At 37.8% G+C, this 22,567-nt stretch overlaps 1 protein-coding gene across 4 annotated transcripts in view; it reads right to left on the bottom strand.

Annotated features, from left to right (window-relative positions):
- Window positions 1-22,327, bottom strand: part of IPO8 (importin 8) — an 89,883-nt gene extending 67,556 nt beyond the window's left edge. Inside the window, exons 1-6 of one of the 4 annotated variants that reach the window (XM_040488519.1) lie at window positions 22,118-22,327; window positions 15,446-15,527; window positions 8,648-8,804; window positions 5,445-5,603; window positions 4,291-4,447; window positions 761-850 (exon numbers count right to left, since the gene is read on the bottom strand). In XM_040488519.1, coding sequence (XP_040344453.1) covers window positions 761-850; window positions 4,291-4,447; window positions 5,445-5,603; window positions 8,648-8,804; window positions 15,446-15,527; window positions 22,118-22,201 — 729 coding nt within the window. In that variant the 5' untranslated portion in view covers window positions 22,202-22,327. Of the gene's footprint in view, window positions 1-760; window positions 851-4,290; window positions 4,448-5,444; window positions 5,604-8,647; window positions 8,805-15,445; window positions 15,528-22,117 lie in introns of those variants that run through there. The other 3 variants (XM_040488516.1, XM_040488517.1, XM_040488518.1) reach the window with 3 other exon arrangements.
- Between the last annotated feature and the right edge of the window lie 240 nt (window positions 22,328-22,567).

The following is a 22,567-nucleotide window of genomic DNA, read 5'->3' as shown; positions in this document are numbered from 1 at the left end:
AAATAAATAAATAAATAAATAAATAAATAAATAAATAAATAAATAAATGTTTTAAAAAATTTTTAAAAAAAAGAGACACCGTCTTTCATCTACCAAACTGGCAACCTTAGAATTTAACATGACAGACATTCTCAGTCCCTACTTAATAAAGTATAATCCAGGACAATGTTTCTAGAGAGCATTTTGTAAGATCTGTCAAAGTCTTAAACACTTCCAGGAGTTTATCCAAAGAAAATAATAGTGTATGTACATAAAAATTTAACTACATACATCCTTATAGTTAAAACACCAACACCCTAAAGCCACCTAAATGTCCAGCAAATGAAGCATTCAACAAAAATGACAATATAAAAACATTCATAATAAAAAATATTTACAAGAGATTTTAAATGAAAAATGAATTTCAAAACAGTACCTACCTATGCCATTTTTTATAAATAAAATGTGGCCATATATAGATCCAGAGGGAAAAAAAAAAAGGCCAGAAAAATAAACACCAAGTTTTAAAAATGGTTTCTCTCCTTCAAAATAAACTTAATTTTAAAAATTAAAAAAAAAAATGGTTCTTATCGTCTTTAGTAGGATTAAATATATTTTATTAATTTTGCTTATCTGAACTTTATAAAAATAAGTATTACTATTTTTATGAGAATAGTAATTGTTTTTACAAATAGCAGGCTAAGATAATCAATTGGCCCACCACAAATATCCCAAACCCAAGTTTTCCCAATTTTTCTGAAGAACAGAAGCCCTTCCTTACAGGAGGAACTGTCCTGTCAATAATAGTTCGAAAGATCTCCATCCACGCTGTCATGGTCTGGTTAGTCACCAGTTGAAGAGGCAATGCATACTGAAAGCAAAAGAACGATGTCATCAAACAATAATTCTTCCCCTCCGAAAAAAGCCACAATTTCACCTATATTGGAAGGCTGAAATACATCCAATGGTTAACATTTGACCATGAAAATGGTAATTTCATATGGTTCAACGTAAATTTAACTTAGATATAAGCATATATACATAAACTAAAATTTTGAAAATCTAGAAGTATACATGCCATGAATTGTTTCTCTGCAACCTTTTTAAATGAAAAAAAAGAACTTTATTACAGTAAGGTCTCATTTATTCAGCATGAGATTCTAGATAAGTGATTTTTACCATTTGCCCCTTTGTGTATCAAGCTTTTCCTTTTAACCACTTTTTTCCCCAGCTTTATTGAGATATAATTGACATATACCATTGTGTAAGCTTAAGATACACAATGTGATTATCTGATGCACATATATATATATATTTTTAATTGATTACCAAAATAAGGTTAACACCTCCATCACCTCACACAATTACCTTATTTGTGGTGAGAACTCATTTTAACCACTTAAATGAAAATCTTTACCTCATGACACACTTTGTTCAATTACTTTACGCTGCAGCATAACACCATAGCTACTCTATAACCACACTGTGAGTTACAGGAGGCAAGGCACAGTGCCTCTGCATCCATGCATTTTCAAAACCTCTACACGTCAAGAACACAGTGACAGGTAAGAGGCAGTCTCTGTCCTCACAATGCTTACACTCTAGTTAGGGAAAACACACATATAAACAAGGAATTACAATATGGTATGATATATAATCCAGATAAAAAACAGTACAACATTGTTAAAGGCACACATGGAAGGATCGCCTCATCCAGGCTGGTGGGATCAGGGACATCTTTCTAGAAGTGATACACAAGCTGAGACCTGGAGAAAGAGCACAAACTGCCCAGGGCATAAAGGACAAGAGTGTTCCTGTATTTTTGTACAGCATTTCAGAGGCTGAAGGCATGACGTTCTCATGAAGCTGAAAGAATTTCGGTATGGCTAGAGTGTAAAGTACAAAGGTAAGAATGGTAAAAGATAAGGTGGAGCCAGAAGGGTTTTATAAGCCATGTTAGGAAGTTCCCAGCTTAAGTGCAACGGGGAATGGTTTGGGCCTGAGATAGGGAGCAGAGGAGGAGCGGATTCAGCATTAGTGGGAGAGTGACGAGGAGTTCACTTCTGGACAAACTGAATTCTGAAGTATGTATGGAATGTCCACATGCCCTGTACACAACGTTTAATAAATGCTACTTAGACAAAGTCAACTTAATTGTATCATACTCCTTAAAATACATTTTTCTGCCTCTTCCCAAATTATCAGACATTAACTTTCTCCATACATTATCCTTGTATGGTACCTCTTAAAGCTGCCTGAATTTTTGCTTCTAGGATTCCCAGAGGGAGCATATTACTGTAGTAGCATAAAATAGATTACCAAAGTGATTAAAAATGTTGAGGGTTTGCATTGGTTTTTTTAGGTTTGTAGCAGCACATGTTGAGAGAAAACATTCTAGACTTTGGCCTCTTAGCAAATCAAACAGAGGTGGAGGCTTTAGGAAAATCATTTCATCAGCCTCTTACTTCCTGATTCCTACTATGCTTCTTTAGATGGGAAAGAGAAGTCCAGCCTCTGTATAAATGGGATGTTCCTCTACCTAACAGCAGAACATCTCACGGAATAAAAAATATTTCCCTCAGAGTAGAGTGCTTCTCCCAAGGAAAATTTCTGAACAGTGTTTTAATAAATAGCCAAAGGTACCATATATCTTCCGTCTCTATTAGTTTTAAAAAAGGGCAGGGGTGGGGGGGCAGAATATAGTTTCCAAGTATCCTAGTTTCTTCTCTCTTTTCAGATACACTTCCTCCTCCCTTCCATCTCCCCACAAAAGGCTAAGCTGGGAAAAAAAAAAAAAAGAAAAAGAAAAAAACCCTACATCAGATCATTCTCTATTAAAAGTTTAAGAGATGCTGGAGTGCCTGGGTGGCTCAGTCAGTTAAGCAACTCAGGTCATGATCTCATAGCTCGTGAGTTCAAGCCCCATGTTGGGCTCTGTGCTGACAGTTCAGAGCCTGGAGCTTGCTTCAGATTCTATGTCTCCCTCTCTCTCTCTGCCCCTCCCTCACTCACTCTGTCTCTCTCTCAAAAATAAAAACATTAAAAAAATTTTTTAAGTTTAAAAGATTCATCTAAAAATATAAATTGTTATTAAAGTGAAATATTCTGAAATACTACAAAAGTACTTAATTAAGTGGCATATGGAGCCAAGAACAAAACCAACTATCTTGGCTCTCTAGCTCAACAACACTACCCTCTTGCCATGACTAACTAAAAAGTCATGTTAGAGGAGTCTAGGTGGCTCAGTTGGTCAAGCATATGATTCTTGATTTTGGCTCAGGTCATGATCTCAGTCATGAGATCAAGCCCTGTGTCGGGCTCCACGCTGAGTGTGGAGCCTGCTTAGGATTCTCTCTCTCTCTCTATGCCCCTTTTCCACCCCATGCTCACTCTCTCAAAATAAATAAACTTTAAAAAAAAAAAAAAAGGCATGCTAACAGAGATATGACTCATTCATCTTCAAACACTTTGGAGCCTGACAATTATTCTTCCTCCACCCAGATCTAAATAATTTATCTAAATCTTTCAAGGATTAAATTTAAAATATTTTTATATTTAAAACATTCCATCTCTGTCCCCTTCTAATTACGTTTTAGACTCTCATATTAATATTCTTTATAGCTTTCAGATAAGAAAAAGGAAGTAGTTTAAGTGAAGAAAAATGAGGTACTAAATCTTTTTTGTTAGCTTTAAATTGGGTCAAATTGCAAAGAAACTATCACCAGTATGATTTCCCAGAAAAAGAGGGACCCTCTTCTTTTCCTTCCTCTTCTCCCATAATCCTAATTTATCAGTAGGCAGAATGCTGACAGATTAAGCAAGTAATTTAGGGGCAGTTAATTACCCTGGTTCTTCCTTACCCAGCACTTCAGACACTGGAGTGAAAGGTACAGTCAGTGACTCTGAGCTCTGACACTAAGATAACCTTGGATGACTAAGTTAATTTCTGTGAGCCTATTCTCTCATGAGGTTGTTTTTGTTTTTTGTTTTTTTAAGAAATACATGTGAGGGGCACCAGGGTGACTCAGTCAGTTAAGGGTCCAGCTCTTGATTTCGGATCAGGTCATGATCCCAGTTTTGTGAGATCAAGCCCTGCGTCAGGCTCCATGCTGACGGTGCAGAGCTTGCTTGGGATTCTCTCTCTCCTCTCTCTGTTCCCCTCATCCCAACCTCAATAAATAAAACATTTTTAAAAAATAAATAAATACATGTGAGAATATATAATAATTTTTAATAACTGACACTTATTAAGCACTTTCCATATGTCATATTTACAAGACCCTATATTTTTCTTCTGCAGTAGAAACTTACCTGAACAAGTGCATAAAAGATTTTCAGAATCTGTTTCTGTAGTAAAACAGAATAATGTGAGGAATCAGGAAGGAGCTGCATGATTTGTTGCTGAATACGAGGCAGAAATATTTGCATTGCTGCTATAAGAGGCTCTCTCTCCTCTGCTTTCTTATATCTACATGAGCAAAGACAAAAAGACAAAAAAATCATTTCCCCCCCTACAAAAGAGCTATAAATAATGAACAAAAAATATTTTTTAAACTAGATAAAGCTAACAAAACATTCCAAACACTGGCTAACATTTTGTTTGGACTGTTAGAATAAACTTGGAAGAAACTTTGAAAGAGCACATCCCTGTTTTAGGCAGCGAAACTAAAATCTTTCTAGAAAGATTTAAATTGATTTAAAAGCATTCTAGACTATTTAGCAAATTTCCTAAATGAATTTTTCTACTAAATTTTCATCATACCACAACTCTTCCTATAAAATACAAGTTGATATGCCTTTTTAAATGGACAATCCTATTATAATGTGGGGAAAAAACATTTCTTCTTATAATACGTTAAATTGAGAAGCTAAAATAGCTTGCAAACTTAGGTGTTCTTAGATCATTTCAATTGCTCCCAATTTAAAATATCTTCTAAAGACTCTACAGAGTCTGAACTAACTAGTTTTTAACTATAGGACTCTGCATACCTAAGAAGAAAGAAATCCTCTTAGAAACCAGAAAGCAATGCTATTAAATGTGACACTAGTCTCCTATCTCCCAAGCAACTTTTATCGAAAAGAAGGTTACTAGCAAAGAAACTTCAACATCTTGCATCCAAAAAGTTAAATGTTTGGTTTACTTAACAATGCACTCACCTGAACACAAATGTTAAAGTACCTCTATATGAGAGTTTCCAAGGAAGGCTGTTAATAAATGGGCCTCTGAAACTGACAAATTCAAGCAACACTGCATATCTTATCACTGCCTTAGAGATTAGCAATGTACAATAGCAGATTAAAGGTTCTTTGAATAACTGTAGTAAATAAACATGTTTGTGCTTAACCTAACATTTCCCAAACTAACCTGATTCTGCAGAACACCCATAGAGCAGATCTCTCTATGCAATTTAATCCTTTCTAAGTAACACAAGACTGGTATCTTCAGCCAACAGAAATCAACTTACTCATATGTCTTCACCAGTTGATACAGACATAATAAACTGCCAAGCCAGCTTCCACTGCTCTGTGATTGCAAGTAATAGTCTATCTTGTCGACTACCGCCGGCCAGTGACCAGGGAAATCATATTTAATGATGGCACGGAGACACATTGTTAACTGGACTCTATAAGGTGAGGGAAAAAAGTCCAAAATCTAAGTAGTTATAAATATCAGGTTTCAAACACCTCTAATAATTTTCATAACAACACTCTAACTCCTATTTACCTATATTATATAGTTACATATCTGGGGTAGGGGGAAAAAAACAACAGTCCTATAAAGGAAAACCTCCTCAGTATCTTTACTTACGAAAACAAACAAAATAGGTAATTTCCTAAAATGAATGAAAACTTTCAAACAGGATTATCCTAAATACAGCTTTGGGGAAAAACAAGAAATTAAAAATAAAAATTCATTTAAATTTTTGCCAAAAAAAAAAAAAAAACAGACAACAAATCCACCTCAGCTCTGCAAAATTTTCCAGCTTTTGGTTATTATATCCTAAGGGGAAAACAAAACAAAAAAAATAAAGTATTGTATAATTTCAACTGGAAAAAGTCTAAAAATAGTCAAAGTAGGTAAAACAGAGGCCGTCATAACCATGGGAAGCATCTCTGTGAGCCAAAACCTTGAAGCATCCATTATCAGTTAATAGCCAACACAGTATGTTGCTCCTATCAAAGCTTCCTGAGATAATAATTTCTTTACTTTAAGAATAAGAAACTATTAGCAAGCAATTCTTGAAGATGAAAGCTAAGAGTTATTTGCAAAGAAATGAAGAAAAAGGCAGTAAGAAAGTCATGAAACAGAATTTTCTTTAATTTTTTTTGTAATGTTTTATTTATTTTTAAGAGAGAGAGACACAGAGTGTGAGTGAAGGAGAGGCAGAGAGAGGGAGACACAGAATCTGAAGCAATACCCAGGCTCTGTCAACACAGAGCTTGATGCAGGGTTTGAACCCACGAACCATGAGATCATGACCTGAGCCGAAGGTGGACGCTCAACCCACTGAGTCACCCACGTGCCCCGAGAGAATTCTCTTTAATAACACCACAAAGTTAAGTGATAAAAGATGTGACCTCATAACATTTAAGTCGGTAATTATTTCTCCAATGGGATCCCTACTGTATTGAGATTGAAAAAAAAAAATAAGGAAAACATTTTTCTTCTACAAACAAACAATATGTCCTTATGTGGTCATTTGCAAATGGTTAGGAAAAAAAACTGTGTGTTCAGTTGAATAGCCAATAACTAGGATTCTCTGAAATGAAACCCACAAAATAATACCTTTACTTTATGTTACAAAATCCATTTGAAAAATTTCCTTTGCAATACTCTTAAACTTTGAAAACAGTTCTTCAAAAGTGATTACAATTAAGCCTTAAGGACATAAAGCAACTGCCTCATAACAAAGATAAAAGTCTCCTCTTGCACCACCACCAGTTGTTCCTAAACAATAAATAGGTCATATTTGTGTGCAATAAAACTGAAACTTTTCATTTTTCTAAATTTCACCTTCAGGTGACCCTCCCCCGTCAACCCTTTCTTATTCCAACCACACCAAGAATGGCAGTGAGCAGCCATCCTTTCTTCCATTACTGTGTGGAAGGGTCACACAATTCAGAGAGGAAATGTAAAGATCTGACAAGACACAAACACATGACAGTAGCATAGGGGAACCACTGCCAGACTGGCGTTTGGGCACCCCACTGAGAATAATGGTGATTGTCTTTAATCAATATGCCTACCTTCTCCTCTTAACAAAATAACTACACAAAGAGGAGTTCAATGTTTATTCTCCTTCCTTTTGTTCTCCTCCCACGTTTTTCCCCTACTACTGCTTATGACATAACGTACATGAGACACTTGGGGATAAAGCTATATCTCATCTCTTAACATTAAACAGTTTCATTCCCCTACCTCAGGTTCACCTATTTCCCTCCTCCCTTTTCAAAAGAAACTTAATTACAAGCTCACATTGAAAAAAAATCTATTTTTCCTTTTTTAAAATTGCAAAATTTTTATGACCCAAGAGCTCTGCTGTGCAATAGGGGAAGCCACTAGCTCTATGTTAACACTTTAACCAAAATTAGATGAAAAATTCAATTCCTCAGTTACAGTAGCCACATTTCAAGTACTCAACAGTCATGCCACGGCTATAGATTTCCATCATCACAAAAAGGTCTCTTGGACAGTGCTGCTCTATAGCATCCAATTTGAATTTTATTTTTTTTATGTTTGTTTGTTTATTTATTCTTTTGAGAGAGAGAGTGCACACACCACAGAGGGGCAGAGAGAGAGGGAGAGAGAGAATCCCAAGCAGGCTCCATGCCATCAACCTGGAGCCCAATGCAGGGCTCAATCCCACAAATTGCGAGGTCATAACCTGAACTGAGAAATCAAGAGCTGGACGCTCAACCCACTAAGCTACCCAGTTGCCCCTCTAACCTGAACTTTAAAAACCAGGGGCTCCTGGGTGGCTCAGTGGGTTGAGCATCTGACTCTTGATTTCAACTCAGGTCATGATCTCATGGTTCATGAGTTTGAGCCCCACGTCGGGCTCTGCACTGACAGCATGGAGCCTGCTTGTGATTCTTCCTCTCTCCCCCCCCCCCCACCCTTGCTCATGTTCTCTCTCAAATAAAAATTTTTTTTAAATAAAATAAATTTAAAAACAATAAAAAATAAAAACCAGAGCCAATCTTCTAGCTTATACCTACTCTATCCTGTCTTCTCCAAAGGAAAAGATACTTAGTTCATAGAAAATGAGTAAAAAGATAGGTAAAGTATAAAGAAAAGTGGTAGGTTAAAATTCCCAGAAGTCAATTTCCCTGTATCAGGGTGGGGGAAGTGGCAGAAACAGATAGTAAAACGTAAAGAAACCATAACTAAGAACACAGATTAAATAGCAAGGATTTATATAATCTTAGGTAAGTATGATTTTTGCCTTAACTCTTTGTGGCTAATTATGGCAACTAAATCTTTTGCAAAATATTCTGAGGCAAATAATTACAAATGCAAAGACAAATAAGTAAAACAATATTTTTTGAGTGCCCACCTTCATTACTTTACCTCTTTAGAAATATGAACTTGAAGCTGATGATTAAATCCAACCTCTCCCATCCAAGTATTTTGTGCCTGCTACTAATCATATATAGTATAATGTACCTCACTAAATCTGGAGACCGAATTATTCCTTCCACAATGTTATCACGTATTTGCTGGCGATCATTTTCATGAATGTTGAATGGAAATACCGCTTCCCCTGGTGGAGGTTCTCGGTCAGGCCAGTACTGTGTCACCATGTTCTTCAAGTAAATGGCAGCTAAGATAGAGGAAAACAATGCTAATGTAGCAGTATTGAAAAGATGGCTTTAATTCAGCTTTACAGAGCATGCAAGGCTAAGCCCTTCACTGCTAAACATGATACTCAGCAAAAATGGAAAATCTTACAATTATAAATAGCAAACTGGGGAAGGGAAAATGTGTAAGAAATGTAAGTTTCTCTTTAACTCGTAAAGCAAATTTAAGCAGAAAACATTTCATTAAATCAAGCTTCTGAGTTTATATGACAGAAAAATGATCGAGGAATCAAGTATGCCTCCGTAGACTAAATACCAGGTAGTCTAAATGAAACTATCTTAATATACTTTAATATCATAAAAATCATACAGTTCATAATGCCTAATGCTGAGTTTACAACAGGTGAAATTCTACTGTCCTTCAGGTAGACTGCTTCTCCTGTTTATTTTCTTTCACTGGCTACTATCCTGCACATACTACCATATTTGAAATATTGCTAATTTTTGTCTAACCCTTCTAAAATAATTACCACTTATAAATACAATAATAGGGAAAAGGACATCAGCCTTCAAATATTTTTGTAAAACCTCAGGAAATTTCTCAGCTGTTTATTTCTATCAAAATACCTAATTAATCATTTTGTTCCTATTCTTTCCAGCCATCTTCAATAGTTAGCAAAACGCTTTTGAAAGAAACAAGCTGACATACTACAACAGGGTTTTGATAGGGAAAGTGAAGCTCTCTAATTACCCCAGCTGAATACTGAATGTAAATACTCACTTATAATATCATATGCTTATATACACATAATATATAATAAAGAAATGCGAACTACAAAGACGTGTAACTTTCTTCCCTTCAATTTCTCCTCTCCCTTTTTGCCCCACCATACCCTCCCTTCATCCCAGTTTTAACATAAGACTAAATTGGTTCACAGAAGCATTATAACACAAAGAATAAACCAACATGTTCTACACTGCCTATAATACAATTGAAATTTAATGAAGCCATGAACTTGACATACTATAAGCTCTTCTTTCATTAGTTTTGATTCAACAAAGGTCTGAAAAAGACAATTCCACTTAGGATTTCCATTTTTTTTTTTTCGGGGGGGATAAAAACAAAAATTATTTGAGAAAGAGAGACAGAAGGGGGGGGTAGTTTTTAGTTTTTTGTCTTAACTTGTTTTTAATTAGGTTACAAAAGCTCTGGACTAAGCACCATCTTTTATCTTTTATCCCAGTCATTTATTATATTATTAGCCATAAAAATTTATAGGCTGTTGAAAAACTGAATAAGTGATCTAAGAATATGGTCCAACCTGTCAGTAGTTCAGAATGATTTTATTAGACTAATCTTTGCAAAAAGAAAATCAGCTATATATTTTTAAACATTTATTTATTTATTTATTTATTTTAGAGAGAGAGAAAGGGAGAATGCAAGCAGGGGGAGGGGCGCAGACAGACAGAGACAAAATCCCCAGCAGGCTCTGCACTGTCAGCACGGAGCCCTACATGGGGCTCAAACCCATGAACCATGAGACCATGACCTGAGCCAAAATCAAGAGTCGGACACTTAGCCACCCAGGCACCCCAAAAATCAGCTATATTATACACAAGACCAAATTTTAATCTCTACAGAACTAGCCTTGAAAATAGCACCTTTCAGACAGCAAAGATACAGACATAGTAAAATAGTGGACTTACCTATAATTTAGTCTTTAGTGCTATTAATTTTACCACAAAAAAATATTTTTATTATAGGGCTCCATACAAGATGGCCTACATAAAAGGCACACCAATTTATGTATGTTAAAATAAATCTTGGGGCGCCTGGGTGGCTCAGTGGGTTGACTGTCCAACTCTCGATTTCGGCTTAGGTCATGATCCCAGGCTCATGTGATTGAGTCCCTTCTTAGGGTACCACACTGAGCATGGAGCCTGCTTAACCTTCTCTGTCTCTCTCTCTCTCTCTCTCTCTCTCTCTCTCTCTGCCCTTCCCCACACCCTCTCTCTCCCTCAAATAAAAATTTTAAAAATCGTAACATAAATCTTCAATTAGTTAAAACAAAATTGAACTTAATGTAATAATTTAAAAAGAGAATATTAATTTATCTTATGGATAATGATGGATTGCTAAGAATGATGAAGGAAAAGTACCAAAGATAATTCAATCAATAACCTAAAAACCTCCCTTTAATTATTTAAAGTTATCTAACCATCTGCCAGACCTAAGAAACAAAATCAAAACAAAACAAATATCATCTTAATCCAGTCATAAAGAAATTATTAAACTTTATTTTTCTGCAAAATCTCCTTACCATTCCAAGCATCTTAAGTTTGAAATTAACTTTCTAAAGCATACACACAGTTCCCTTCTCAAGCATAATGAATCACCACTTACGCCCTACGCTCTGGACCCAGACCCACAACTACACAGGTCAGTCAGTCCCAGAATGTCAAAGGGGAAAGGATGCCACTATGAACTCATGGAAGCAAAATGCTGTGCTTTTTGAGTTGACGTTTCTAAGCTTTTCTATTTTCATTGTAATTCAGTAGCCGCCCCCCCTCAGTTGAATCTGTTAATGGCTAGGAAATCAAATAAAGTGTGTAAATTATATCCAAAACAAAATCAAATAGATTCTAAGAACCAAGGAACTTCATACAAACAAGACCCATGAATTTTAATGGAAGAGTTTCTTGTAATGCTTTTGGACTGATCGGAGGCATATTCCTGGTTTTTTCTAGGTTCTGTATTTTAGAACATTAAGGTTAAACTTAAAGAGTCACCTGTGAATCGCTTAGCTATAAGCTGAATTTTTATATCCTCTCCCTATCCATCTTTTAGAAATACATACAAAAAGCCAGGAGAACAAAAAGCAAGCAACTGACAGAAAACAGAAACCATGCTATTCTTTCAATGACAGTCCCCGCACCAGACACTAACAATGCTTCTTTGGGTCTAATGTAACACCCACTCCTCAACTACCACTTTTTTTTTTTAATCTTTTTTTTAAAGATTTTATTTTTAATCTTATTAATAAATATTATTAATAAAGCTTAATCTATTTATTTTAATTTTCACATCAAACATGGGGCTTGAATTCACAACCCCAAGATGAAGGGTCACAAATTTTAAATCCAAACTACTTTTCTGCTGACAGTAACTCCAAAATGTACTAAAGAAAAGACATTTCTTAACCTAAGTTTACATATATTAGAGGGTCTCCTCACAGGCAAGGAGTAAAAAACTGGAAGCAAAGTCACCTGAGAGATTCTTAATCATAACTGTACTAAATTTAAAATGGGTTCCTTTCTCTGCATATTACATGATAATATTAATAATGCTATTATGCCTCTCAATACCTCAAAAGGAAACGAGAACATCCAAATTTATTTTATTTTGCTTACCAATATCGAAATGTTACAATTATTTTTCCTATTTCTTCACAGTAAGGTAATATAAGGGACATTCACTAATGAGCTTGATTGATGGTAGTAAGAATATTTTAGTATTGCCCACAAACCAAAAAATCAAGAACTGAATATTCTGCAGAACTATGTCTTTCCAGTTAACACTAGCATAATTTTTTACAGTTTTCTGCAGGCTTTTTTTTTTTTTCAAAGCAAAGATCACATCATTCTTTTTTAAATGTCATGATAACACAAGTTACTTGTCTGGGTGTCACCATAAGGTTCTTAGAGCATCCTTGTATTTTAATCATAGATTAAATAGGACAGAAAATTTATAAGTAGCATTCAAATTTAGGACAGTTATAATGTAGAATTTTACACTGTGTATTTCAGATTCTATGATAAAATGGATGCTCTAGGATAGAAAATTACCTAATAAATTAAAAAATGAACCACCAAGATAAACTCTGTCCTGTGACTAACAGATTTGAAATCTACATAAATTATGAAGAAAAATTGCCTACAAATGCCGTTTACATTTTATATCAAAACTTAATTACCTAAGTTATTAAGATTCAAAGTTGCATAGAGGATATGAGGAATCTAGCATTTAATGCAGTACTGATACAAAAAGTAAGCAAAAGCAACTTGGTGAGAAGATTCAAAATTCTACATGTTGAGGAGCCTGGGTGGCTCAGTCAGTTGAACATCTGACTCTTGATTTCAGCTCAGGTCATGATCTCACGGTTCGTGAGTTCGAGCACAGCATTGGGCTTGCTGCTGTCAGCCCAGGGCCTGGAGCCTGCTTCAGATTCTGTGTCTCCCTCTCCTTCTGCCCCTCCTCTCCTCATGTTCTGTCTGTCTCTCTCTCAAAAAATAAAATAAACATTAAAAAAAAAAAAAAGATTTAAACTGAAGTACTCCCCCGCTCACACTCTCTCTCAAATATGAATAAACATAAAAAAATATATATATATATCAAATTGTTTAAATTAACTATAGTAGTGGGGTGCCTAGGTGGCTCAGTCAGTTAAGCATCCGACTTCAGTTCAGGTCATAATCTTACAGTTCCTGGGTTCCAGTCCCGCGTCAGGCTCTGTGCTGACAGCTCAGAGCCTGCAGCCTGCTTCCAATTCTGTGTCTCCCTCTCTCTCTGCCCCTCCCTTACTCACACTCTGTCTCTCTCAAAAATAAATAAACATTAAAAAAAAAATTTTTTTTTTAAAAACCAACAGTTAGTTGATCATAGGTATCAATGGGGGTGGAATTAAGGGCAATCCAATGAGTTTTTGTAATGTTTATATGTCATGTAAAGAAGACATATTAAATTAACAAAATGCTTTAAGAGCTTTAAAAATACTATTTCTACAAAGCTTCACAGGAACTTCACAATGGCCCAATAAATACTTATTTAGGTTATTAAAATAGGTTCCATTTAGCAAAATTTTATTTCGGAACAGCCCTATTTTATGAAACAAAGATTAAACAACTGAGAGTTATGGTTTCAAAAAATCTACACAGAAGTCTTATAAACCTTATTAAAGTAACAAATAATTGTAATGCGTATGTTTCTCTATAGGTTTTCCTTTGTTTTCTTTTTTTAATGTTTATTTATTTTTTGAGAGAGAGAGAGACAGAGCACAAGCAAGGGAGGGGCAGAAAGAGAGGGAGACACAGAATCTGAAGCAGGCTCCAGGCTCTGAGCTGTCAGCACAGAGCCCGATGTGGGGCTCAAACCCACAAACGGATCATGACGTGAGCTGAAGACAAACACTTAATGAACTGAGCCACCCAGGCTCCCCTCTACAGGAAATAATATATATTGCTGTTAAGTATTTTCCCAAAGCTAATGATTCCTTACCTTTTTCTTTGTTATGTTCAAGGAAAATTAAATACTTTCATCAGCATATGGAGTATAAACTCATCTCTATAAAACTGTTAATCTGTACTTCTACCTGAACATATGCAAAAATTAATGTTCACCTAATATTAACAATGGCCATTTCTGAGCAATGACAATACTGGGCAATTTTTTTTACTTTCCTCTTTGTATTTTTCTGTATTGCCCAAATTATTTACAATGAGCATATAACAATAACATAATAAAAAAAAGTCTTTTCAGATTTTTAGCATTTTTCATTTTACTCCTTTTATCTTGAAATTACTATCTTTTCAGGACTCATGACACTCCAAGGCTTTCACCAGTTTTTACTTTCTGGGCTTTAATGACCAGCTCATTAAAAAGGCAAAAAGAGGAATACACAGCATCATGCAACTACCATAAGGTCCCAGAGACTTCAAATTAAGTTTCATGTTTAAAACAAAAGTCCTGCTCCCCAAACATGTATTTAGGATCATCTGTGCACATATTATCTCCACGATCTGACTTATGAATGGAGCTCAAACCCACATACATAAATTCATAGTCTTAAACTGTGGGACCAAAGAGTGGGCCACCAGGAATAAAAAAAAAAAAAAAAAAAAAAAAATTATGGAGATTAACCTATTAAAATTGTGAAAGCCAAGGGAAAAAATGGCAAAGTTACCAAGGAATCCACAGGTAAAAAGGAAAGAAGAGGAAGAGGCAGGGGAGATGTAAGAGCTCAGTATCTACCTCTAAGTTTCCAGGGGAAAAGGAAGTGAGTTTCTGAGCCATTAGAAATGCTTTATGTGTGGGGCACCTGGGTGGCTCAGTTGGGTGAGCGTCAGACTTTGGCTCAGGTCATGTTCTCGAGGTTTGTGAGTTTGGGCCCCACATCTGGCTCTGTGCTGACAGCTCAGAGCCTGGAGCTTGCTTCTGATTCTATGCCTCCCTCTCTCTCTCTGCCCCTCCCCCACATATACTCTGTCTCACTCTGCCTCTCAAAAATAAAGAAAATTAAAAAAAAATTTTTTTTAATAAAAAAAAGAAATGCTTTGTGTGTACTTCCATTTTTTTTTTCAACGTTTATTTATTTTTGGGACAGAGACAGACAGAGCATGAACCAGGGAGGGGCAGAGAGAGAGGGAGACACAGAATCGGAAGCAGGCTCCAGGCTCCGAGCCATCAGCCCAGAGCCTGACGCGGGGCTCGAACTCACGGACCGCGAGATCGTGACCTGGCTGAAGTCGGACGCTTAACCGACTGCGCCACCCAGGCGCCCCTGTACTTCCATTTTTTAAAGAAATCACAGATACTTAGAATTAAAATAAAACTCTAGTTGTACTTTTACCTATAAATAATTTTATAAAAGATAAAAAACCTACTCACCTGCCTGGCGTACTGGGAATTCCACATGGTCAGAGACTATAATCCGAAGTAAACTGGGGGCAAAATTGATAATCTTGTAGGACTGAAATTACAAAGAAATATTTATAAAATAGGGCAATACAAACAAGTAACTGTTAACACTGTAACTGAATACATTACTATGCAAATAAAAGGAAAACTTTTAAAGTGAGAGAAATTCTCCAAGGCAAAATTAAGATTACCAAAATACTTCAAATCAAAATTGTAACAAATTGATGAATAAAGGAGTAAGAACATTTTTACAGTTTTTTTAACATACATTGTCAAAAATGCTCTCTAGAAACTATGTAGCAATTTACAGTTTTTTTTAACATACATTGTCAAAAATGCTCTCTAGAAACTATGTAGCAATTTACAGTTTTTTTAACATACATTGTCAAAAATGCTCTCTAGAAACTATGTAGCAATTTACACTCCCTAAAGTAGAATACCCCCATCTATCCAATACAAGGATTAGCATTATCATTCTTTCAAAACTTTAAAACCTTACTCTCATATCATTTCTGCTAGGTTGAAATTTTATCAACAAAAAGGTTGGCTATTTGTTTTCTTCTACAAATTGAGTATTCCCTTTATCCTTTTTTAAATAAAATATTTGTTTTATTCTTTAAAAATCCTAAGAGCTATTTGTGAATTTAAAATCTTAACCTTTTATTGCACCTATACATTCCAAGTGTTTCTTCCCAGCTTATTTGTGCTTCAATTTTGCTTGTATTATTTTTGATAAACAGAAACGTGGAAAACATGGGATACAGAAAACAGGAGATCCAACGCAGGAAAACAGACAAGATAATGTTAATTATGGAGAGGAGAAGGTTATGGAGATTATGGAAGTTATGGAGAGGAACCAGTCCAGATTGGAATAATGTGCCTCACAAGACAGTGTTGAGAGGTATCATCACCATCTGCCCTCTGCTGGTGGAGCATCTTTTAAACTTGACACCCAGAGGCACCTGGGTGGCTCAATTGGTTAAGCATCTGACTAGGGCTCAGGTCATGATCTCATGGTTCATGAGTTCAAGCTCCACATCAGGCTCTGAGCTGTCAGCACAGCACAGGAGCCTGCTTGGATTCTCATCCTCTCTCTCTCTCTCTCTCTCTCTCTCTCTCTCTCTCTCTGCCCCTCTCCTGCTCACACTCTGTCTCTCTCAAAAACAAATAAACATTAAAAAAAAGTTTTTTAATAAAAAAAAAATAAAATAGACTTGATGCCCAAGTGAGCCTATACTGAATGTCTGCTGCCTAGGTCCTGCTGCCTAGGTCACTTCCCACACACATGTTCTACTTTGAACTACTCCTGAGTTTGGCCATGGTGACTTTAGAAGTTAAAAAATACAGGGGCACCTGGGTAGCTCAGCTGGTTAAGCGTCCAACTTCATCTCAGGTCACGACCTCACAGTTCATGAATGTGAGCCCCACATAGGGCTCTGTGCTGACAGCTCAGAGCCTGGAGACTGCTTCAGATTCTGTGTCTCCCTCTCTCCCTGCCCCTCCCCTGCTTGCTCTCTCTCTCAAAAATAAATAAGCATTAAAAATTTTTTTTAAAAAAAGTTAAAAAGCACAGAGCAGCCCATTCCTTCTGACCATATTCCCTCCAGATGTCTACTACCTGGACCATGTTACCACCGTGCCACATTCCCAGAGCTTACAATTGGCCTTGCCCACAGACATTCCCAGAAAGGACTCAAATTCTCAGTGACGCTAAAGCTGACAATGATGCAGAGAATCTGTTCAGTTTACCTTCTCCCAGGAGCCTGGATCTATGGTGGCATCCCTTTCAATATACTGTTAGGTTTATGTATGCCACTCAACTTATTAATTTATCACCTTTCTTATTCATTTACTCATAATAGCATTTACTAAGATAAGGATTTGACTAAAAAATCTGGAGAAAACCCGCATCTTTAAAATATCAATCCTTTCCATCCAAGAACATTATGCTTTCCAAATCTTTCTATAAAATTTTGCATTATCTTATAATTGTTCTCCTTTTTATCCTGTATAAATCTCAGAATCTTCAATCTGTTGTATATAAAGTAAATTCTCGGGGTGCCTGGGTGGCGCAGTCGGTTAAGCGTCCGACTTCAGCCAGGTCACGATCTCGCGGTCCGTGAGTTAGAGCCCCGCGTCAGGCTCTGGGCTGATGGCTCGGAGCCTGGAGCCTGTTTCCGATTCTGTGTCTCCCTCTCTCTCTGCCCCTCCCCCATTCATGCTCTGTCTCTCTCTGTCCCAAAAAATAAATAAAAAACGTTGAAAAAAATATTTAAAAAAAAAAAGGAAATTCTCTTTCATTTACCATTGAAACCACCATTTTAAAGTAGTTTTTAAGAAAATAGATTTCTTTTAACAGCAGTTTACAGGAGTCAAAATTAATACAGATTTAACCCAATCTAACCTATGTTTACATTCTTATTAAACAACTCATGTTTATGATAATGAAAGATCCTTTAGTGAATCAAGATTAAAGCTCTACTTGAGACACCTGGGTGGCTCAGTCGGTTAAGTGTCTGACTTCAGCTCAGGTCATGATCTCACGGTTTGTGGGTTTGAGCCTAGCATCATGCTCTGTTGCTAACAGCTCAGCCTAGAGCCTGTTTCAGATTCTGTGTCTCCCTCTCTCTCTACCCCTCCCCCACTCACACTCTGTCTCTCTCTTTCAAAAATAAACATAAAAAATTAAAAAAAAAAAAAAACTCTACAGTTTTACATGCCTGGGTGGCTTGGTTGTGTAAGTGGCCAACTCTTAATTTCAGCTCAGGTCATGATCTCACAGTTCAAGAGAGCGAGCTCCACACTGGGCTCTGCACAGACGACGTGGCGCCTGCTTGAGATTCTCTCTCTCACTCTCTCTCTCTGCCCCTACCCTACTTGTACGCTCATCTCTCTGTCTCTCTCTCTCTCAAAATGAATAAAAAGAAAACAAAAAAACAAACATCTATAGTTCTAATCCATACAGTTAGATACTTAATATATAAAGTACAAAATCTTTACACTTGATTAATGGTATCTATTTAAGACTTATTGTGGGGGCGCCTGGGTGGCACAGTCGGTTAAGCGTCCGACTTCAGCCAGGTCACGATCTCACGGTCCGTGAGTTCGAGCCCCACGTCGGGCTCTGGGCTGATGGCTCAGAGCCTGGAGCCTGTTTCCGATTCTGTGTCTCCCTCTCTCTCTGCCCCTCCCCCGTTCATGCTCTGTCTCTGTCTGTCCCATAAATAAATAAAAACGTTGAAAAAAAATTTTAAAAAAAATTATTGTGGAGATCGCTTTTATTTCAACACTATTGCCTTTATACACATTTTAGAACTCCTCTTTTTGCAAATGCTTGCCATTTCAATGAACTTGTACAACTTTTTCTCTTCTCCTTTCAGCCCTGATTCAGACTATGTTAATCTGGCCAGCTAAAACATTCAAGGGTAAATTCAGATAGAGTCTCATACTACTTTCCTCACAAATATTTCTCCCATTTCTTTTTCCACCTTGGGCTTCAAGTTTCTAAGAAAAAAAAAAATTTCTTGATATTTACTTTGTATCTGTGAAGCTTTCTGAAAACAAAAGTTTGCTTACTGGGGCACCTGGGTAGTGCAGTCAGTTAAGCCTGATCTCAGGTCAGGTCATGATCTCATGGTTCATGAGTTCAAGCCCTGCATCCGGCTCTCTGCTGTGAGCACAGAGCCTGCTTCAGGTCCTCTATCTCCCTCCCACCTCCGCCCCTCCCCTGTTCATGCTCTCTCTCTCAAAAATAAATAAGCATTTAAATAATTAAATAGATATATAAACAGATAGATAGATAGGTAGATAGATAAATAAATAAGAGTTTGCTTACTTACCTAAATTCTGCATCTGATGAGAACTCATTTAAAGCAACGATCTGATGTTTCCCATTCTCTGCCTCACTGTTCCCACTACATTAACTTTTCTAGTCCTCCAACATCCAAGTTGAAGTCCTTTACTGGACTTGCTCTTCCCTCTGTTGCCTTCCCAGTCCTTCAGTTGCTTCACTCCTTCACAACATCTAGGTCTCTACTCAGGAGAATGACCACCACCCTATTTGTGCACCCCAACACTGCCTCTCCAGGACTTTATTATCTATAGCACTAATGACCTGAAATTATATTATTTACTTGTCTGCAAACCCCACTAGAATGCAACCTCCGTGAAAGCAGAGCCTTGTATTAGTGCCTGCATTATAACTCAATAAATATGTTATTCATATAAGCAATCTCTCTTAAAGGGCAACAGAAATGATATAGATAGATGCACGGAAAAGCGGGGATTCCAAAGCTTGGCAATGAAAGTAATTATCTTTATTTCCCTATTAAGGCCATGTGGAGAATGCTTTTTTAGAAAAAGATACTTTTCTATATGAGTTACTGAAGCAAAATATCTACCCATTTCTACTTTCCTTTGCTGCTGCTAAAGGGACTTCTGGGTCTAGAGACAAGGAGGAATATATTCAGGATGCATTCTTAATATCATGAGAGAAAATGAAAATCCATTTTCCCATATATACAACATCATACACGGCAATCAAGAAACCAGTCACTGGTAACAGATATATGTTGGCTACAGAAAAATATAGCTTCAAACAAGAATTTACCCTTCAGAACACAGGCTGTTGTTTTGAAACTGCCTACTCTTCTACCTAACAACTGACAAATCATCAATACACTGCTCCCATTTCCTCAGCCTATTTGCTGAGGGGGGACCTAGACTAAAATAAATGAACTGGACCCAAATCACTTATGGTAGATGACCCACCCATTTATCCAACAAAGCAAGATGTTACAGTGGCGATAAAGAATAAGCATACAAAACCCAACATTATAACCATATTTTACTATAAGGTTATGCAACATTATACTTGTCTTCTACTTACAGACAATTCAAAACAAAACACAACTCAGAGCATATTACAATCCAAAGCATTACACAAAATATAAATACTAAACGAGTGGCACAGCAATAAGCTAGTTTTAGAAGTTGCAGAGGAAATTATGGTCTGTGATGAAATGGGTGGATATGGGGCAGGGCAGAGTCAGGACGAAATGGTTTTGGATTGAAATACCATGAAGAAAATGCAGAACTGGGCCCCAAGTGTCTCTCCTAGTTCTGCAGGCTTTCCCACCAACCTTCTCCTTCTATACAGTCTGCACTTAAATACTGATGAATCAGAAACAAAGCAAGGATAGGCTAACAGAGGCAGGAAGGTATAACATGACATCAAAGATACGATCCCTACTGACACTATCAAAATAACATCTGGCCTCATTGTGAAGAGAAGGGGGTCACAAACAGGCCAACTCCCCTGTTCATACTAGTAGACTGCAAGTTCAGCTCTTGCTTTGTTCCTTCTAACCAACCCCTGGATTGCTAGTCTTCTGGCCAATCAACATATAGTACCTCTACTCTGCAAAGCCTGGGACAGGTACTGACTTTAACTTTCCACTAGTGAGCAAGAGTCCTTTTCTTTTTGAGGTACTAACACATTCTTTTAGGCTTCAGTTTAACTCAACCAGTGTTTTCACTCTCCCTTTTATCTCTTCAGAATCCTGAATTCACACTTACTCCAAGCACCACTCAGATTTCCCACTGGATTTCAAAGATTCAAAACACATAGCTGCACTTTGAAGTCAAATCCAACCAGGGCAAACTTGAGAGAACTCCTACAGAAACTTTTACTTAAGTTGCTCTCAAACTTCAGGAAGCACAGAATCACCTAGCCAGCTAATTAAAACATAATTAGGCCCCACCCCAGAGTTTCTGATTCTCTAAATGTGAAGCCCCATAACTTCCATTTCCAACAAGTTCCCAGGTGATGTTGATTCCTTTACATTTTAAAGAGTACCCCCAAAATCAACCAGCTGTCACTCTTAATTCGTGAGAGGTCTATCATTATTTACAGGTGAGGAGGGAAAACATAAGGTAGATTTTGGGATCATTACAATTTCTAAATGTCAGTGGTAACGCTGGAACAAGATCAGGGCTAGTAAGAACAGAGAAGATAAAAGAAAGTCTTACACATTTTAGCGTTTATAAGACATCCCTCCAAACACAAATTACTCGACGTGTCTTTTGTAAAGTAGTACCACCATGAAAATTGCCTGTTGTTCCCCCAGCACTCTCCCGGCAGCGTTTCCCAGCAGTCCAACAAAACTCTGCCAATCAGTGTCAAAAACAGTCCTACCAAGCCCACAGAAGCAGGCGCTGGGCAGGGTTTCCCACCGCAACACCTAAAAAGGGCTGGTCTGGAGTAAAGCCGAACTCAGATTTGAATTTTAAGTGAATTTTCCCACCCGTGTCCCTAAATCAGCGAACTTAGGGAAATCACACCCTGCAAACACTAGCAAAGCTTGCCAAAGCCTCTTTCTCCGGACCAAACGGGCTAAACAAACTGCACCGTGGAAGGAAAATGACACGAAAAGATGCAAAGGTGGCCAACAGGTGCGCGAGTTGTTCAGAAAAGATCCAGGGAGTGCCGCTAAACTGGACCCCGGGGCGGGGGGCGAGCCGGGCCGAGACCAGCGCCAGGGTCCGAAGCCCCCGTTGGGGTGGAGATCAGGGGCGCCGAGGAGGGAAAGCCGGGCGAGACCGCGGGGGGTGCCAGGGGGGCGCCGCAGGCCCGCTCCTCACCTGGTTGAGCTCATTCTCAGCTGCAATTCGCAGCTTCGGGTCGATGGTGCCCTTCAGCGCCTGGATGATTCGGTTGAGGTCCATCTCCCCGGGTGGGGGCTCCGCGGCCCCCGGACCAGTAGGCCAGACTGCAGCTTTAGTTTTTCTTTTGACCCACTCAGCCTCCTCCTCCGCGACCCCTGGACTACCTCACTCCCCACCCCCCGCCACCGTCGCCACCTGCAGCCACTTGCTGCGCCACTCTGACTCCGCGCCCCCTGTCCTCCCTTTCTACCCCCCACAACTCGCTCTCCATTCACCCTTTTACGACAGCCGGTGGGAGGCGGGAGAAGGGAGAAGAGGAAGCGGCGCTTCCTTTACGGCGGCCTCTTCCCCAGGGCGTGATTCTATGGCCGCTCCCACAGGCGGCCTCCATGCTGCCGTACGAAAAAAACAGTGGTGGCTTCTCTC

This window comes from Herpailurus yagouaroundi, unplaced genomic scaffold (assembly GCF_014898765.1).
Source record: "Herpailurus yagouaroundi ecotype Mexico unplaced genomic scaffold, PumYag 166, whole genome shotgun sequence".
Taxonomy (NCBI): Eukaryota; Metazoa; Chordata; class Mammalia; order Carnivora; family Felidae; genus Herpailurus; species Herpailurus yagouaroundi.
Note: the sequence above shows the minus strand (reverse complement) of the source record. Positions and strands in the feature narration are given on the sequence as shown.